Source organism: Opisthocomus hoazin, chromosome 3 (genome assembly GCF_030867145.1).
Source record: "Opisthocomus hoazin isolate bOpiHoa1 chromosome 3, bOpiHoa1.hap1, whole genome shotgun sequence".
NCBI lineage: Eukaryota > Metazoa > Chordata > Aves > Opisthocomiformes > Opisthocomidae > Opisthocomus > Opisthocomus hoazin.
The window spans coordinates 35,176,556-35,196,813 of NC_134416.1; the positions used below are offsets into that span (position 1 = coordinate 35,176,556).

At 43.2% G+C, this 20,258-nt stretch overlaps 1 protein-coding gene across 3 annotated transcripts in view; it reads right to left on the reverse strand.

The window, feature by feature from the left end:
* Nucleotides 1–19,605, reverse strand: part of ZC2HC1A (zinc finger C2HC-type containing 1A) — a 41,832-nt gene extending 22,227 nt beyond the window's left edge. For 2 of the 3 annotated variants that reach the window (XM_075415968.1, XM_075415966.1), the window contains exons 1-4: nucleotides 19,497–19,605; nucleotides 3,533–3,606; nucleotides 2,680–2,796; nucleotides 2,334–2,469 (exon numbers count right to left, since the gene is read on the reverse strand). In XM_075415968.1, coding sequence (XP_075272083.1) covers nucleotides 2,334–2,469; nucleotides 2,680–2,796; nucleotides 3,533–3,606; nucleotides 19,497–19,512 — 343 coding nt within the window. In that variant the 5' untranslated portion in view covers nucleotides 19,513–19,605. The remainder of the gene's footprint in view (nucleotides 1–2,333; nucleotides 2,470–2,679; nucleotides 2,797–3,532; nucleotides 3,607–19,496) is intronic. The other variant, XM_075415967.1, reaches the window with a different exon arrangement.
* Between the last annotated feature and the right edge of the window lie 653 nt (nucleotides 19,606–20,258).

The following is a 20,258-nucleotide window of genomic DNA, read 5'->3' on the forward strand; positions in this document are numbered from 1 at the left end:
AGTTAGGATTCAATGTAAGATTTATAAAACACAAACTAATCAAAGTAAGTGGGCAGTATACATATGCAAACAAGTTCAATGCAAATAGGGCGACTTCAGGTCCTTCTTAGCATCATGAGGCGATTCCGCACTTCTAAGAAAAAGGTGGAACAGGAGATCAAAGAACCAGTAATACTGTTTGTTTGCAAACTCAAAGCATGCCATTAAGTAGGAAATATTAATACAGAACTCTTTTCTTTTAAAGAAGAAAGACTAGCAACTAGTTAGAAATAGGCATGCCAAAGACAGAGGTGAGTAGGAGAGGATGGATATACTCCATGATACCATGCATAATTCTCCCTCTCTTCTACAGGTGAAGTGGAAAAGGAGTAAGGATAGCTGCTCTATTTGTCAGAAGAGAATGCATCGATCAATTTGTGCATCTTCTCTTTGTTACTGGTTCCCTCCTTCTAAGTCTTACCCACTGCAGCAGGATGAAGCCAGGAGACTACAAACAGTAAGACTCAGCTTGGAAAAAGTAAAAAACAGAAGAGAAACAGAGGCACAATATCTTTCTCTTCTCTTTACCTCCTATCAAGCAGGCTGAATAGAGTTAATTCCTTCGGTTCAAACTCATTTGCAGTCTCTGGAACCAAGAGAGCACCATTTTAGTAGCTTTCCAAGCTAGATTTGGTTCTGGGCTCTTCTGCTTGTAATTTAGAACCTATACAACTAGATTATTAACGATCCTTTCCAGCACCGAGCCTTATGTTTCTTATGCACAGCACTAGGTATTGGTTTTACTATATATGCTGGTTCTGTCTGGGGTAGAGCTCATTTTCTTCATAGTAGCTACTATAAGGCTATGTTTTGGATCTGTGCTGAAAACACCGTTGATAGCACAGGGCTGTTTTAGTTACTGCTGAGCAGTGCTTGCACAGAGTCCAGGCCTTTCCTGCTGCTCACCCCACCCCACCAGCGAGCAGGCTGGGGGTGCACAAGAAGTTGGGAGGGGGCACAGATGAGACAGCTGACCCAAGGGACATCCCATACCATATGATGTCATGCTCAGCATATAAAGCTGGAGGAAAAAGAAGGAAGCAGTGGATGTTCGGAGTGATGGTTTTTGTCTTCCTAAGTAACCGTTACATGTAATGGAGCTCTGCTTTCCTGGAGATGGCTGCACACCTGCCTGCCGATGGGAAGCAGTGAACAAATTCCTTGCTTTGCTTTTCTTGTGCACGTGGCTTTTGCTTTACCTATTACATTGCCTTTACCTCAAAACATGAATTTTCCCGCTTTTACTCTTCCAGTTCTCTCCCCCATCCTGCCGTGGGGGAGTGAACAAAGGGATGTGTGGTGCTTAGTTACCAGCTGGGGTTAAATCAGGATACTTTGAAATGCCACATGGCATTTCAAGACAAAGAGTACTGAATGCTGAATAATACGACTTCATTTCTTACTATCAATGCAAAAGTACAATCCCAATACTGCCCTAACACGTTTCCTGTAAAGAAATAAGGTAGGGAACACTCACATCCTCACTTCACCACAGACAGACAGAAGCAAACAGATGATTTTTTTCTGTTTTTCTAAATCTTTCTGAAAATAGTCATTAAGCTGATGAAGTGGTTTTGCTCTTAGGACAAGGCGAAGAAATATATTCTCCAACCTATCACCACATCACAGAAGTTAACTGAAAAGTATATTTCCTTCTCCCTCCCATCAGACTGCTTCAACACTTTACCCAGCCTCCAGTTCTGAAGGCACCCAAGGACTGTTACTCCCTTGTTAATACAAATCCCACACATCTCACGTGCCCAAAACGTTCAGTACCCCCACCACATGAGGAAGGATCACATGCACACTACAGCATACACTGCACACATAAAACTAAACATGAATTCAGCAAGAAATGGGAGAGACTACACTTGAAGAACACAGTTGACGTGTATTCTTACAATGTAAATAGGTTGTGGGTGTCCAGCACTGGCAGTTAATTAAAAAGGTAGCCTGCTCTTTCTGAGCAGTTCTACTGCTGTGGACAGAAACAAGATGTTGAAACAGTTTGTTCAGCCCATGGTTTATAGGACTGTGGCAAGCTGCAAGTTGGCCACAACTACCTTTTGATGCATTAAAAACAAAGTCCTGGGCCTTGAAAGCTACACAGAATGCTAGTCAGCCAGACCCACAGTCATAAACCAGCATCTGCATAGGGATAGTCAGACAGTCATCTTCAAGAACTCATGAGTATCATATTCCAACAAATTCTTTTCCAATTAAAATTTTTACAAATTAAGTTTAAAAAAAAAAATATAGAGAGATCTGAGATTTTAAAGAGATGTTTTACATACCAGGGTCATATGATGGCGGAGGTGGTGGAGGGAGTTTTCCACCATCTTTAAGATTAAGTCCTTTGGCTGCTCGTATAGTTGCTATAAATTCCTCGTGCTTTCGTCTCCAGTTGGAAGGTTTTTTGGGTGGTTCTGGCTAAGAAGCCAAAAAAGAAGGAGCTTTATATGTTTGAAGCTATTACTTCAAGCTAAGTACATGGTTTATTTTAGTACACAATATTTTATTTAGATTTCTTCCAGATCCTAGTTGATCTAATTATCACAAATTGCCAGCAGAAATAAGCCTTATTACGATGAATAAATAGTTTGCCTAAAATGTTCATATGCAGAATAAATTATACCATACCCTTGGCTTAAGAGGTTTTACTGTGGGAATATCAGTTCCTTCTGCTCTCTGTCGGCTGGAATCAAATGTCTTCCTTTTCTTGGCAGAAGTTTTCTGGCAAATGGGTCCATGCTTTTTCTACAAGCAGAAGAAAAACAAAAGGAGAATATACAACTTAGTTTTGAAGACATAACTTATTAACATGCTATTTCCCTCTTTCTCAATATGCCAATCGGCAAACAAGGCCAAATTCTCGATAAAAAAAGATCAAACTGCTTTCACTCAAATATTTATGACAGCCATTACTTTTAGAATGGAACTACAGGAATTTGTGAATGCATACACATGGTCACAAAAACTTGGGCAATGAGGAATAAAAATAAGAAGCATCTATATTTACTCCTTGCAAATAAAAATTCGATGGTAGGTAGGCAGCATTTGCATTGAGTGGCAAGACAAATCAGAAGTGTCTGAAATCCATTTCATATTTCAGGAGAGACCAATTACTGTTAAGACTGGAGAACACAGTCTTTTGAAGATGGTTAACAAAACACTTAATTTACTAGCTGAGACTGATGATGCCAGGGCTTACATCTGCAGATGTAATGAATGATTCTGCAACCCTCGAGAAGATGCTTTTAGAAGCATGTATTTTCAGAAAAAGATGGGATACTGAAATAAAGTTAACCTCCTTCTCAGGAGCTTCAAAACTCAGACAACTGGAATCGCTAATTAGTTGGGAGGGGAAATAAAACCAAAACACAACACACCAAAACCAAGCATGTAGATCTACTTTATTTAGCTATAGTGACCACTGCTTAATCCTCCTATCAACTTATCAGATCTAAAAGCCAACAGTGCTCGTACCACTTACCAGTGCTGCTGGAAAGAAAGTCCTTCCACAAATCCTACATGGCAACAGATCTCCAGTTTGCACTGTAACCTCACCTTAAAAAAAACCCAAAACATATTTCTATAAGAAAATTTAAATTTGTGCTAAAAATTTCTTCCTAGATTGCTAACCTCATATACTTAGCAATAATAATAGTTGTTACTGTAAAAGTATTCATTCTTTGAACTGCGCAGAGACTATGCAGATCAGAAAGGAAAACATGATACACAAGTCCTTACATACTTTTGGAAGCAATCAGACCCAGTAATGTGTCAGCATCAATTCCAATAATTTACAGTATGAAACTCTGCACCTTTAAGGGGATGCCCATATTGTCAGCATGCAAATGACAGATTCACTGTAAGGCACCATGACAGCCCAAACACACACCAACAATAATGATATTTGGTGGGTATTTCTGTGTCTTTGGAAGAAAATCACCTGTCAGAGCATCAAATGTAAGTCACCTTCCATTGCTTTTTTCTCTAGTAATTTCAACTATTTCATTTCCTATTGTAAAGAAAAAAATCTTTACTGCTATTTTTACTATATATTTTATTCAGATTACTGACAGTTTACAAAAGCATTTCTGATGTTGCTATTCAAGCATTGGTAACAAAAGTGTAAATGATACACTTGACATACAACAGATTCACAGAACCATATAAAAGACCAACAAATCAAAGTATCCAAGCCTATGTAAGCAAATATATTCATATAGTATGCATTATGCTGTGCAGTCATGGCAGAGATGAGAAACTCCACATGGTTTCTCAATAACAGACATCTAGTCTATTTAGTACTGCACCAGAGATACAGCGATATTTTTATATCACATATACATCAATAAAGAGGCACTAAGTTTGGATTAAGTTTGATACCTACTAGTTGCTTTCTCTGTACTCAGTCTGACTACTGCATACAATACAGCTCCCTCTATTTATACAAAGTTAAAAATACTTTGAATTGACTTGTATTTCAGGCAAACTAGTGGCTTAAACTAACAAAGTTATAAACGTAGCAACATGCAATGATTTTATCAGTTTTTCTTCCAGTCCCCCAGTGGAAGAGAATTTTCCATCTAAACATACATACTTGTCAAAGAACTGTAGGACCAGTCCTAAAGAAAACGCTAATTTAACAAAATGTATCATGGCAAACAAATGTAGATTCAGGCAACCATGGTTCCCACTGAAAACCTTCTTTTCTAAATGTAAAGATTAAAACCGAGTGAGATATAGAGTGCCAATACGACACTGTTACGTCTGTTTCTGCCTTTTTCCATTACTTGAATGAAATTCATCATCAGCATGTAACTAGGTATAATATATTAATCGCACTAATGTATTACAGAGCACAGACCACTTTAAGAATCACAAATCATATGAAAAGTGTTCTGCAGCTGAAAGCATTTATGTTCATAACTTTAATTTCTATACATGTTCCTTGTATGCATGAGAAGGCCCCTGTCACAACATAGCAGGACTGTACTGACAGTAACTGAGTTTTACATTTGAAGTCAGAATCAAGCTTCCTTTTGTGTTACCTAAATATATGCGTGTTTAGATGTACACAAGTAGGGGGAAGCAGGAAACACAGAAAACGTGCAGGTAAATCTTGGTTTTCTTCTGTTCTTGCATCTGAATTATACTTGCACGTTATCAACATTTACTACGAACTTATTTTTTCCTTGATAGCTGTATTTTTTTCAATCCCTGTTTTAAACAGTCATGTCTGAAAATTTTTCCATAGGCCTATTTTCTTAAATCCACAAGCCTGAGCATAATGTTAATCACAAGTAATAACATGCACACTGGTCATACATAGCTTAGATGGCTGGAACCTGCCCTCACCATTTTCCTTAAGGGTAAGCAGCAATTGTTGTAAGCTTTTCTCAATTTTCCAACTCAAACATACAAGGTATGCACAGATATATTTTGTTTGTTTCATTACTTCATTCTTCAGCATTCTTAGAACTCATAATAATGCTAACAGACATGACCGCAAACTTCTGTTAAGAGTGCAACTACCTTTTACCACGTTATTCTAATACAACCCATAGCTTTGCAGAAACAAGGTAGGGGGCAATTCATAGAAATACAAAATGACACCATTTTTGTCTTTAAGAAATTAGCTGAAATAAATCAAAATTAGTGATCTTGAAATCAGGTGTATATTGTAAGATTAAGGATTTGACTGAGAGAATAATTCTTTCAAATACCTGCCTTAGTAAAAGAAGAAAAGCTACATTTTCCACCATTTTAATCACTGAACTCTGGAATTCGAGCTTGTGTTCAATTTCACCATTAAAAGAAGTAGACTTGATAGATGCTCACCTGATCAAGCAGTATTTACATACCACATATCAGCACATAATGAATGTTAGATGGCTACAGACTCTTTAGGAAAGACAGACCAACAAGGAGAGGTGGGGGAGTTGCTCTATATGTGAGGGAGCAAGTAGAATGCATTGAGCTTGGCCTGGGGGCAGAGGAGGAACAAGTTGAAAGCTTGTGGGTTAGAATTAAGGGACAGGCTCATAAGGGTGACATTACGGTGGGTGTGTACTACAGGCCACCTGACCAGGAGGAGGAGGTTGATGAGGCCTTCTACAGGCAGCTGCAAGCAGCCTCACAGTCACAGGCCCTGGTTCTCATGGGGGACTTCAACCACCCTGACATCAGCTGGGAAGACCATACAGCTAGGCAGGCGCAATCCAGGAGGTTCCTACAGAGCATCGATGATAACTTTCTGATGCAAGTGGTGGAGGAACCAACAAGGAAAGGCGCGCTGCTGGACCTCGTGTTAACAAACAAGGAGGGACTGGTGGAGGATGTGAAGGTTGGAGGTAGACTCGGCTGCAGTGACCAAGAAATGGTCGAGTTCAGGATCCTGCATGGAGGAAGCAGGGCGATAAGCAGGATCAAAACCCTGGACCTCAGGAGGGCTGACTTTGCCCTCTTCAAGGAGCTACTGGGAGGAATCCTGTGGGCCAGGGCTCTTGAAGGCAAGGGGGTTCATGAGTGCTGGTCGCTCTTTAAACAACACTTCTTCCATGCACAGGAACAATGCATCCCCCTGAGAAAGAAATCTAGCAAAGGAGGCAGGAGACCTGCATGGTTAAACAAGGAGCTTCTAGCAGAGATCAGGTGGAAGAGAAAGGTCCATGGAATGTGGAAAGAGGGGCAGGCCACTTGGGAAGAGTACAGGAACGTGGTCAGAGCGTGCAGGGATGCGACGAGGAAGGCCAAGGCTCACCTGGAATTGAAGCTGGCAAGGGACGTCAAAAACAATAAGAAGGGCTTCTTCAACTACATCAGCAGCAAAAGGAAGGCTAGGGACAACGTGGGGCCGCTGCTAAATGAGACGGGTGTCCTGGTGACGGAGGATGCGGAGAAGGCAGAGCTACTGAATGCCTTCTTTGCTTCAGTCTTCAGTGCTAAGACTGGCCCTCAGGAATCCCAGGCCCCGGAGCTAAGAGAAGAAGCCTACAAAGAGGACGACTTTCCCTTGGTCGAGGAGGACTGTGTGAGGGATCGCTTAAGTGATCTGGATGTCCACAAATCCATGGGCCCCGATGGAATGCACCCACGAGTGCTGAGGGAGCTGGCGGATGTCATTGCTGAGCCACTCTCCATCATCTTTGAGAGGTCCTGGAGGACAGGAGAGGTGCCCGAGGACTGGAGAAAGGCCAATGTCACTCCAATCTTCAAAAAGGGTAAGAAGGAAGACCCAGGGAACTACAGGCCAGTCAGCCTCACCTCCATCCCGGGAAAGGTGATGGAGCAGCTTATCCTGGAGGCCATCATCAAGCAAGTGGAAGAAAAGAAGGTTATCAGGAGTAGTCAGCATGGATTCACCAAGGGGAAATCATGCCTGACCAATCTGATAGCTTTCTACGATGACATGACTGGCTGGGTAGATGAAGGGAGAGCCGTGGATGTTGTCTACCTTGACTTCAGCAAGGCTTTCGACACAGCCTCCCATGATATCCTCCTAGGGAAGCTGAGGAAGTGTGGACTGGATGAGTGGTCAGTGAGGTGGACTCAGAACTGGCTGAATGGCCAAACTCAGAGGGTTGTCATCAGTGGCACTGAGTCTAGTTGGAGGCTGGTAACAAGTGGTGTCCCCCAGGGGTCAGTACTGGGCCCAGTCTTGTTTAACTTCTTCATCAACGACCCGGATGAAGAGTTAGAGTGTACTCTCAGCAAGTTTGCTGATGACACCAAACTGGGAAGTGTGGTAGATACACCAGAAGGCTGTGCTGCCATTCAGCGTGACCTGGATAGGCTGGAGAGTTGGGCAGAGAGGAACCTGATGAGGTTCAACAAAGCCAAATGCAGGGTCCTGCACCTGGGGAGGAACAACCTCATGCACCAGTGCAGGCTTGGGGTGGACCTGCTGGAGAGCAGCTCTACGGAGAGGGACCTGGGTGTCCTGGTGGACGACAGGTTAACCATGAGCCAGCAGTGTACCCTGGCTGCCACGAAAGCCAATGGGATCCTGGGGTGCATCAAGAAGAGTGCGGCCAGCAGGACAAGGGAGGTTCTCCTTCCCCTCTGCACTGCCCTAATAAGGCCTCATCTGGAGTACTGTGTCCAGTTCTGGGCTCCCCAGTTCAAGAAAGATGAAGAGCTACCGGAGAGAGCCCAGCGGAGGGCTACGAGGATGGTGAGGGGACTGGAACATCTCCCCTACGAGAAGAGGTTGAGGGAACTGGGCTTGTTCAGCCTGAAGAAGAGAAGGCTGCGAGGGGACCTTATAAATGCTTACAAATATCTGAAGGGTGGGTGTCAGGAGGATGGGGCCAAGCTCTTTTCAGCGGTGCCCAGTGACAGGACAAGGGGCAATGGGCACAAACTGAAGCACAGGAAGTTCCGTCTGAACATGAGGAAGAACTTCTTCCCTCTGAGGGTGACGGAGCACTGGAACAGGCTGCCCAGGGAGCTTGTGGAGTCTCCTTCTCTGGAGATATTCAAGACCCGCCTGGACAAGGTCCTGTGCAGCTTGCTGTAGGTGACCCTGCTTTGGCAGGAGGGTTGGACTAGATGACCCACAGAGGTCCCTTCCAACCCCTACCATTCTGTGATTCTGTGAATGTCAATTAGCACTCACTGCAGCTACAGCTGGAAGAGCTGGATTTCCTTACTGCATTCCTAACCCTCCTTTGCTGCTGGCAGGTGCTCAAGCACTTTTGCCAAGAGCTATTTCTACCACCAACACCACCTCCCCTATAATACAAATCACTGACCCAAAACAGAAAAGGAAGTTAAATCAAAAAAAGAAAGTTCCTAAAGTCTTGTTGGAAATGGGAAGCCTAAAGTCCTTTACATTTGCCCACCCACCCCTTCAATTTCTTAATCATTCACCTGTGAATATATTTTCCATTAAAGTACTCTCCCCCCACAAAAAAAAAAAAAAAAATCACCACAAACAAAACGAAATCATAAAGTGTTAACATTTCTCTCTAGAAGCCCACAAGCCTTCCCTTACAGAAGGGGTAGCAATGTCATCAACATGAAATCTGGTAATTTTAAAATAAAACATGGGAAAAAAATTGTGAAAGTTGGAAAAGTTTTGTGGTTTTGGGTTTGTTTTTTTTAAGGCATTAATGAATTAATCTAACAGTTGTTGTGCAGAAGCTATGTAAATAACAAGTGACATAAATGTAAAATAAAAAGGGAAGAATTCTTCCACATTTTTAGCACTAAAGCAAAAAGTTAGCATTTCTAACACCAGCCATAAACAGGATAACTTTTTTCAGTGAAATGACTGAATTATTTTGGCCATAATTTCCCAGCATAATGACTATAAAAAGTAATAAAAGAAGGAAAAAATCTTATTCTGAGTGATTTTAGTCTGATAAAATTAACAAAGAACAAGCACAAGCAAAGTCTCAGTTGAAAACTTTGTGTTTTCTTAAAAAAGGCATGGACTAACTGAATCTTTTTCCTGATCAAAACAGAAATGGGTTATTAAATGTGGATGTATTGAGGGGGGAGGAGGTGGTAAAAAACAGCGAACACTCAAATCAAGAAACAAAATGAGGATCTGCTTGGCAAATGAGTCTGAGAATAGAAAATGGTAGTAGGATTGTGTCACAGCAATTTTCTTCAGTCTTCTTTAAGTCTAGCAACAATACAGGGATTGCCCTTGTGTTGATTATACAAGCACAGAAGACCCAAGATCCAGCAGCAACACTTCTTTTCCCTTTTACTATTTTTAATATCACTAATCACTAGCAGTTTACATGCCTGTATAAAATATGAATTAATATAGTTAACTTAAAAAAGGATGGACATAATTATCACTGTTTATCTAATCTAAACACACTTACGGAAAAGAGAAGTGTGTTCCAAATGGTTATGTGAATACCAAACGAAGAAGAGGTATTTCAGCTCAAGTGATGCCAAAACTATGATATGCAGCTTTACACCCTATTCTCCTACCGTCTTCCTGTGACTAGGTCTCAAATAAAATCACAAGAGTTCAACCTAGGAAGATGCTGGGTATCTGAATTAAACAACTAGATTGGGAGTTTTATTAGCAGCACTACAATAATCTCATCACTTCTTTTTCTAAACTGCTCCTGTCAGAGCTTTTCCTCCTCCAGCTACTTCCAGAGTACAATCACCTTCCAAGTTACCTTTTTCTACCTGCACAGGGACAAGTTATCGCACATTCCTTTTGAATATGGTCACAGTCCAGTCACCTGTATTTTCTGTTCTTGAAGTTGGAGTTCAGCTGTAAAGTTCGGGTGGACCTCAAAATCTGACAGCATAGCTGTACAGTCAGTCTCTCAGATGTAGCACAGTGCTTCCAACACTCTTACAGATGAGTTCAGACTTCCTTGAAACCCAGATTTCCAGGTAACAACCTTTTTATTTTTTCCTTTTTCTCTCCTCTCGTGTTCAAATACAGCAACTGATTTACAGGGGAAAGTGCAAGCTGCCAGTTCTCAGATTTATCTCAGTACAGCATGTGGACCCATCAACACATACACTTTCAATCTGAGACAGTCACAGGCATAATACTACCTCTTGCTGTCATGTTTACAAATTAAGCAGCTGTGTAAATAGACACCTAGAGGGAGCAGAAGTCTTCAGTATTGCTGAACAGCTATTAATTGAAGTTTTATTACAGTTTTCTCTTTTGGAGAGCTTTGCTCAGCCAGGTATGTGTTCACACTTACATACAAAGTACAGAATGCTTCAAAGAAACAAGACTGCACTTAGTCTCAGCAACAGCATTTTGTCATATGGTAAATTGTTTGACCACCCTTCAAAACCTTTTATTTATCTGCAGCAGTAACAGTACTAAACAACTTGGGCCAGACTACTGTGATAATCCTAACTGTCAAGCCTCACTGAATTCAGACTTGCAGAAACACTCTGGTATGCATTCCAGCCTTGTGACTAGGCACCTATCTGAAATATCTACAACTGTTCAAAGTCACTACTTGGAGAGTACTTGCTAAATTCTTCTACAGCAAAATTATATTTATTGCTTTTAGCATAACTCGCCTCTCACCTCCAAAAGCAAGATATTTTCCATGTAAGAGTTCCATATACTTCAGGTGCAAAAAAAATGCAGTGCATTTCCCACTTTAATGGGAATCTGTATCATCAAGTCACAGCATCTGGTTCTTTGGGGACTGACAGTCTCCAACATTATGTCCACTAATCAGTACTGACCAGGTTATATTTTTTAATCAACATGTTCACTAACAACAGTCTGAAAAGACTAATCATAAATATCATAAAAAAGATAAAAAGATAAAAAATGATACTGATGAAGTGACATAGGTAAGGAACACTTCTTTGAACAACCAAATACAATTTAGAGCATTAATTTTTAAACAACAATTTTAAAGAGTATTGGCTGTGGGTGTTATTGACCTGGACTTTAATCAGGCCTTTGACACGGTTTCCCACAGCATCCTGCTGCAGAAACAAGCTGCTCATGGTTTGGATGGGTGTACACTTCGCTGGGTGAAAAACTGGCTGGATGGCCGAGCTCAGAGAGTTGTGGTGAATGGAATTAAATCCACCTGGCAGCCAGTCACGAGTGGTGTTCCACAGGGCTCAGTTTTGGGGCCAGTTATGTCCAATACCCTTATCAACGATCTGGATGAGGGGTGAGAGTGCTCCCTCAGTAACTCTGCAGATGACACCAAGCTGGGTGGGAGTATCGATCTGCTGGAGGGTGGGAAGGCTCTGCAGAGGGATCTGGACAGGCTGGATCAATGGGCCGAGGCCAACCGTATGAGGTTCAACAAGGTCAAATGCCAGGTCCTGCACTTTGGTCACAACAACCCGAGGCAACGCTACAGCCTTGGGGAGGAGTGGTTGGAAAGCTGCCTGTTGGAAAAGGACCTTGTGTTGTTGATTGACAGCTGGCTGAACATGAGCCAGCAGTGTGCCCAGGTGGCCAAGAAGACCAACGGCACCCTGGCTTGTATCAGGAACAGTGTGGCCAGCAGGAGTAGGGAGGTGATCCTACCCCTGTACTCAACACTGGTGAGGCTGCACCTCAAGTACTGTATTCAGTTTTGGGCCCCTCACTACACAAAGGACATTGAGGTGCTGGAGCATGTCCAGAGAAGGGCAATGACGCTGGTGAAGGGTCTAGAGAACAAGTCTTGTGCGGAGCAGCTGCGGGAGCTGGGGCTGTTTAGTCTGGAGAAGGCTGAGGGGGAACTTTATCACTCTCTACAACTACTTGAAAGGAGGTTGTAGTGAGGCAGGCGTTGGTCTCTTCTCCCAACTAACTAGCAATACGACGAGAGCAAATGGCCTCAAGCTGCATCAGGGGAGGTTTAGACAGGATATTAGGAAAAATTTCTTTACTGAGAGTGGTCAGGCATTGGACCAGGCTGTCCAGGGAAGTGGTGGAATCACCAGCCCTGGAGGTGTTCAAAAAACATGTAGATACAGCATTTCAGGAAATACTTTAGCAGGCATGGTGTTGTTGGGTGGATGGTTGCACTTGATGATCTTGGAGGTCTTTTCCAACCTTAATGATTCTATGAAATAAAATAATGAAGAGATGAATGTACAAAAGTAGAAAAAAGTATACCAATAAGAACTGAAAAAGTAGGGTGTAAGTTTTGCAAGTTTTTATTATTTTGCAAAAGTGAATTCTAAAATGCAAATGAAAGTCAAACAAATACATCATACTGCTTAACATCAGGCAGTACTTGCCATACTTTGATAAAGCTTGCTTGATAATTGACAACATGCACAATTTACCCTGCCAGGCAAATCCCTTCTCACCTATGCTACTCCACAGTTTGCCGGAAGAAGAAATCATGGTAAGCTCTTTCTCTTAGTATTCAACTTTTCACATACTTTGAATTTTTTATGCCATTAGGTTATTTGCAGTTGTACAACAAATAACAAACTAGTCTACTTTTATCTAGCTACCCCTAATTTTAGAGGAAAGCCCCATGAATTCTTTTCGACTTCTGTATTGACAATGTAGTCTAATCTTGTATAAACCTATCACTTCTGCTTCAAAAAGATAACAAAAAGGAGCATAACTTCCATTCCTTCAAACTGAAAAGCTTGCGTAAGACTTTCATAGTACGTCTCCATGTTTTTATATCACCTCTTCAGCCTGACAATGGAACTGCATTATATTTTCCAAAATTACTGTTATTGCATTGAACATGAGACTGATGGTGGTGACTTCTGTATTACTATCAAGGAAAGCACCACTGCCTCAAAGTGACAACCTGTAGGAGGATTCTGTGAAGAAGGTTTTTTGTGACTGAAAAATGCATTGCACGCAGTCAAGAATGGTTGTAATAGCACACGCACAATCTGCATCATGGCATACTCCCTTTTTCTGTAACTGTCTGTCCTGCTTGACTCCCTTCCTCTTATGAAGCGTAAGTTCTCATGTGAAAACACAACAGTGTCACACTACTCATCCTTTAAAATAACTAGTTCTCCTGGACTCCTCTCTAGGGCCACACCTCACGGGATTCTTCCAAGCAGATCCCTAAACAAGACAAAGCCTAGTCTCCTGAAGCCCAGGGCTGAGATCTTACTCTTTGCCTGGCTCCCTCCTCTCAGGATCCTGAATTCAGTCAGCCCATGGTTACTGCAGGTAAGGCTGCCCCTGACCATCACATCTCACTTGTTTGTAGGTATGAAATCCAGCAGGAGTACATCCCGTTGTCAGTTCCTCGATCACCTGGTTCAGCAATTTGTTGTCAAAGCATATCAGAAGTCTCATAGATTGCTTGTGCCTTGCTGATTTGTCCCCCAGCAGGTACTGGGTAGTTCAAGTCTCTCATAAGGACCAGGGTCTGGGAATATGAGGCTCCTTCCAGTTATCTGGAGGAGGACTCATCATCTTCCTGATCAGGTGGTTTGTAGCAGACACCCACAACAACATTTCCGACATTGGTCTCCCTGCTAACCCTGCTCTATAAGCTCCCAGGTGGCTCCACAAAGCTCCATGCATTCTCACTGCTCTCCCACATAAAGGGCAACCTCTCTCCTTGCCATCCAGCTGGTGCTTCCTGAAGAACCTGTATTCATCCACCACAATGTTGCAGTCCTGTGAGCTGTTCTACCACCTAACACATGATCCCAGCACAATCATAGCCATGCAACTGCATACAGACCTCCAGTTCCTCCCATTTGTTCCCATACTGTGAGTGTTAATGTACAGGCACTTTAGAGAGGCACTCAGTAGTGATGATTACCCAGAAAAATCTACGAGAGCTTCCCTTATAATGCATATGGAAACACAACAAAACCAAAGGCACTATTTGATCGATCTGACTTCCAGATACACTCTCTGGTTTTCTATTAACGACCTTTAAGATCAACTAAAGCCACTAGAAAGCATGCGACCTGTAAAATCTACATACATGTTACACAATTCTGCTCTGGCATCATAAACTCACTGTTCTGCTGTACCAGTCTACGAGCACCATACGACTAAGCAGGCAGTCAAGCAAAGATGAGCATTCTCATGCTAGCCTTAAACCAAGACTGCTTTGCACCAGTGACCCCCTAGAGCAATTCCTGGACTTACATACTCTACTACCCAAATGTAATTGGACAGCGCAATCCCAATCCAAGACTGCTTGCCCATCAGATTATTACTTGGCTAACAATAAAATACAGTGTTAAAAATAATTTTGATAATAAACTTCATTTATAATATATTGATTGCTAGTTTGCTCCCCACCCCAAAATTTCTTGAAAAAGTAAGCCCACTCCTCAACCCCTCCAGTCAACTGCTTCAGATACTTCTGGAACTAGATTTACTGAAATGCAACAACTGCTTTCGTTAACAACCATATCATGTGTGTGTGTGTGTAGGTAAAATACATCCATCTTTCTGCTATATTCAGTCAATTGAATTCAATTACTAGATCAGTCTAGTTTCTGCAATTCAAGTTAAAAATACAAGAATTCTACAAAAACTGCAGAAAAGGGTATAAAATCTATTGGTTCCAAGGTACTGGAGAAACTAATCTGAAACACTCAAATTCCTACCTATATATATTACTTCCTTTCCTTTAAAGGCGAAACATTCTGATAGCGCACTTCCCCTATCATATCAGCCTAAACTTAGCTTTCAGAATTTTTCCTTATGTAGAACATTTAATTTCAGTTTCTTCCCAAAAACTTAAAATTAATGAAAAATAAAAACATATTTTCCTTAGAAAAAGACATTGACCACAATTATACAGAGTATTAAATGTCAAAATCACATCACTTAACAGAGGTGCAAGTATGCCTAGTGAAACACAGCACTTCAGTGAAAAGTCATATTTATCATTGTGTTTTAATGGCTACCAGAGAGAAACACCTTAAAAAGAATATACATTTATATTAGGTTTGCATTTCAATCTTTAATAGTTTCAAACTTGCTGATTTAAGAATAGTACCATAAGCTTAGTTCTTCCTTCTGTTGGACATATCAGATACTTATAAAAAAAATCCCAAAACTAAAAAAGCTGAATTGCTCCAAAAAGGCAGGGGCCTCTCTGAAATGGAACTTAAGAAAATGGCTGCCAAAATAAGGAAGCTGCTGCATGCATCCTGTGAGACAAGACAAAGATGAACACTAAACGGAAGCACATTAATATTATATTTTTTTAAAGGGACTTGTTAATATGTTATTTTTTGTTTTCAAAACAGAAATACTTTTCTAAACTATTAGGAAAAAAAAGACTGGGCATTAGCTTACTCAGAAATTCTGTCAAAGCAAGTGTAAGCACTTACTTTAAACAGTCCTAACATAAAAGCCCAAACTAGAATGTCTGCACCGTTTGGGGTAGAGAGGGACATCATCGACCTTATCAGTGCCAGTGAAGGGTCCAGGGAGAAATGCTATTACAGCATAGAGCTCAGCTCTCAGAAGACACTATATAACGAGCCTTATTTTCATGAGACCTCAAGGGCACACCCAGACTGCTCAGAGTCTAAATGTTTAATCACAGTAGTCCCTACCTGGCATCTGCAAGGGAAAGCTCTGGGTTTGAGACTGCAGGCTATTTCTGAGCAAGCAGCCACCCATCCCTCTCCAACCACAACCAGCCTTCCCTGGCTGCTAGAGCACAGGCTGAAGGAGAAGGCTGGGGCTGGATAAGTGCTGCCATTACCTACCACAGAGAGCTGGACTTGTGCCCTTGGACACAGCTGCCCCTCTGCCCCTTAATCCTTAGTCAGCAGCACTCCCGACCCGCTGGGACGGGCTGTGAACAAGTGTGGGAAGCGGCATTTAGTCAGCTCGAGCAGCTGTTGCCGGCATCCTCCCAGAAAAAACAACAGACTGGAGAGAAGCCGATCAAACACCACCATTGGACTGCTACAGCTTAAATGAACTCAGGAATTCAGTGCTTGGATCCCCTCCTCCATCTCCTTCAAGCAAAACAGAGGGCAACAAACATGCCAATGTGACGGCTTTTTTCTTGCCATCCAGCAGTGAAAGCAACAAGCACACGTTAACCCATCAAAAATGGTCCTGAGATTCAGCACATGGTGAATTACTCAGGAAAGGATTATTAAACTCACCTTAGAGATCAACACATTTTCAGGCACAGCCAGCCTATTGCTCTAAGTATTTTCACCAGTAAGTTAAATGAAACTTGAGAAACAGTCCAACAGCACACAGGCTACAAAGTAACAAAGGCTGAGCTAGCTACTTGAGATTTAACATCCAATTTGTCACCTGTAATGACAAGCGTGCACTGATTCCTTTTATAAAACTTGAAAGCTATAAATTTGACTTTCAGTATCCATCTAGTAATAAAACAATATTGATACACAAACAAAATCATACAGCAAAAGACATAAAAAAAGCAACCAAAGTAAATTTTAGAAGAAAGATTTAAGTTGCACAGAAACCTACTTTGCCATTTCACTGAACATTTAAACTTGCACCTTGTGAGAAAATGCAACTGCAAAAGTGGAAACATTATTTAGCTTTTTTTAATGTCACTAATGCAGCTCCACAAGCCAACTAATACGCATTCAACACTCCACATTACGGAAAGAATCATTATAAACTGGGTAGAGCTCTACCTTATTAATAGCATGCTTAAATAAACAGAAATAAAACAGATCTTGTATCTGCAATGCAGAGCCTCAGAAAAGGAAAGACAAAGTCCAGGCCAAGCATCCTGAGCCCGAGGGGGTCTTCCACAGTCATAAAAGCATACCAGCAGACTGCGGCCAAAAGACAAAGTCCTGCCCTCCATCATAATCATGTCCCTCACGCACAGCTGCCAGGACCTACCGTACAAATCAGCTCTGGGAATTGATTTTGCTAAGCACTAACACAGAGAGGGAGCCGACCGACCAGATGTCAGAAGCAGCCCATGCTTCCATGCCGGATGGGTATGACTGTGCAACTGTGCTTCTAAACACAAGTTCAATCTAAAATGGCAACCAGCAACCGTCTTCTGAGTTGCCAGTGGAGCAATGACTGGAAAAAAGCATAACACCCAGTGAAATAATTCATTGTTCTTCCTGGTTTTGCCTACTTTTTTCCTGTCTTGGGATAACCTTTCTACAGAAACTTCACCTGAGCCTAACCTAATATGCATCAAGATAGACAAGTTAAACTGGAAAATTGTAAATAAAAGCAAACCCACTTGCTTCAAATGTTTTGAAGCAAAAATGGAAGTACTTTATGTGGTAGCAATTTGTTTAGAGAAAGAAAAACATAGCACAAAGTGAACCACAAAAATGCAAAATATTATATTCTTCAGTTTCAAGAACTTTAGCATTCAAGGATGCTGGAGAACTGTGGGTATGAGCGTTCACAATGCAAGGACATCTTAAGTTTTAGAAATGGCTTATTACCTGTGCTATCCCCAAACTAATCTTGAGTGTTCAGAAGGAACATAATGGAAAAATGCTTTGATAAGGTCTAGCTTTTGAAAGTACTTTCAAGAAATGGTTCACAGGGTAAACATGAGATTTCACCTACGATATCGTTCCTCCCACCACTCCCAGTACCTACTGAAACACAAACAAAATGTAAACCATTTCCAGCAAAACCATTTCGAGTTGGACAAATTCTGCTGCAAGAATGACACAGTTTTTCAGGCTTCTGCTGTTATCCGTAGATCTGCTTTATTCCCACCCTCCTTTATGAAGGTGTCAGAGCTTATACGACACAGCTGGCATAGCTGGCCTTGCTAAATTAGCTCACAGGCAAATCCATTGGATGGGCTGCAGATGATACGCAGTCGCAACTGCAGTCAAACACATAGCTGACTCAAAATTCAAGCAAGATTTCCCTTCTGGACAGGCAACGCACAATTGTCACAGGATTGTCATGAGAGCTGGAATGCCTGATAAAGGATTATTTGATAAATGCTGGACACCACCTTTCAAATTTAAATGGCATTAATAGTCAGCAAAGCATAATGAGTAAATCAAATAAAAGAGAACCTTTTGGCATTTTAATAACAAAACATGTTGTTCAAATTTATAGTCTTGATGAAGTCACTAGGCATAGGAACAGTCTGATGACTGTAAAATCTTCTGAAGACAGTAGATGTGTATTCAACGAGAATTACTTCCCTTCTCCAACTGTGCTAGGAGGGATAAAGAACAAAGACTAGTTTGTGCTCACTCCTATTTGAGCACTTAATTACCTCTAGTGAAGCAGAGCACAGAAGGCTTAATGACTGTTTTGTGATAGTTACTCAGAATAGGTTGTTTTGTTTTGTTTTTTAAAGTAATATGATTAAAACAACTTGCACAACACAGTAACGACAGACCTACCAAAATGCTCAGCTAGCAAGCTGTAACCTCACAAATTCCAAGCTGATACCTGGCCAATGACGGACACTCTGGAGGGTGATGGTATCTTCATTAACACAACTGGCACAGGATAAAGTTGCAAATACTCTGTCAGCGAATACATACCTAGTCTCCACCGCACTCAACGCTTCCCTATAGCGTTATCAGCGTACCTCGACGCCCACCTCAGCCTTCCGCGTACAAGAGCTGGATGCCTGCCAACCAGGCCCGCAGGACCCGATGCCATACGCCCCCCCAGCGCACCCGCCGCCCAAGGAGGATCACCGAGGCCCCCTCACCGCGCCCCGAGCCCGGCCGCGGCACGACGGGGCCGGCGGTGAACGGCCGCGTCCGGGGCTCGGCTGCCGGAGCCGGGCAGCGCCCCAGACAAAGCGCAGCCAGGCCGGCCCCGCCTGCCCGCCGCCCCCCGGCTCTGCTCGCCGCCCCGATTCTGCGGCACTCCAGCCCCGTCGGCCCCCCCCCACTCCCCCAGCACTCCCGGCCGCCTCAGGGGGGCTCCGAGAAGGGGGAAGGCGGTGCCCGGGACGCAGCTCCCACCACCGCCCAAGCTCGCCCCGCCACAGCACCAAGGCGCGACGCGCTCCGCCCGGGCCCAGCTCGCTCAGGCCGAAGGGAGGGGACCCCCCGCCGCTGCCCCTCACCTTCCAGCCCCTCCATGGCGCAGCCCGATCGCCGCCTCCCGCCCCGCCGCTGCTGTGGCAACGCCGCCACCTCCCGGCCCGCTAACAACCGCCGCTCCCATTGGCCGGGCGACGCGGCCGGGCGGGCGGGCCTCCCCCGCGGGCCCCGCCTGCAGCGCCGGTCGTCGTCCCCGAGCCTTCCTCCTCGCCCTCCCGACCCCACCTTACCGGCTCGCAAGCCCGCCGGCCCCGAGCCCCGCTCCACCCCGCCCGGCCCAGGTGGAGCCTCCCGGCAGCGGCCGCGATGGCGCCGGGGCCCCGCCGCCCTCAGCACCCCGGGGCCGAGCCGAGGGGCGCTGGGGCGCGGCGCAGGCCGGGGCCCTGGCCGTCACCGTGGCCGTGGCTGTGGTGGGTGCCTCATTGCTTGCGGGAACACCACGGACAATCGCAGGAAAACCACTAAAAATGAATTTCAGCGTCATGGCCTGAAAATAATGGCGGGCAATGGATTCCGCCCCCTTTTCCCCTCCTGTTATTTTCATGACTGAAAGAGATGCTAATATAAAACTTGTGTCTGAGAGTATCTCCTGCTACAGGCTAACATTGGAATAGTGGATGTTCTTGGGAAATAGTACTGCTAAGTTGCTGTTGATTAATGAATATTAATAATACTTGATACAACTTCTCCCATTTCTTTTACAAGAGCTCTCCACATTGTAGCAACAAAAGAATGTCAAGACTTTTTTCTTCAAGACATTATTTGAGAATTAATGCTTAAGATCT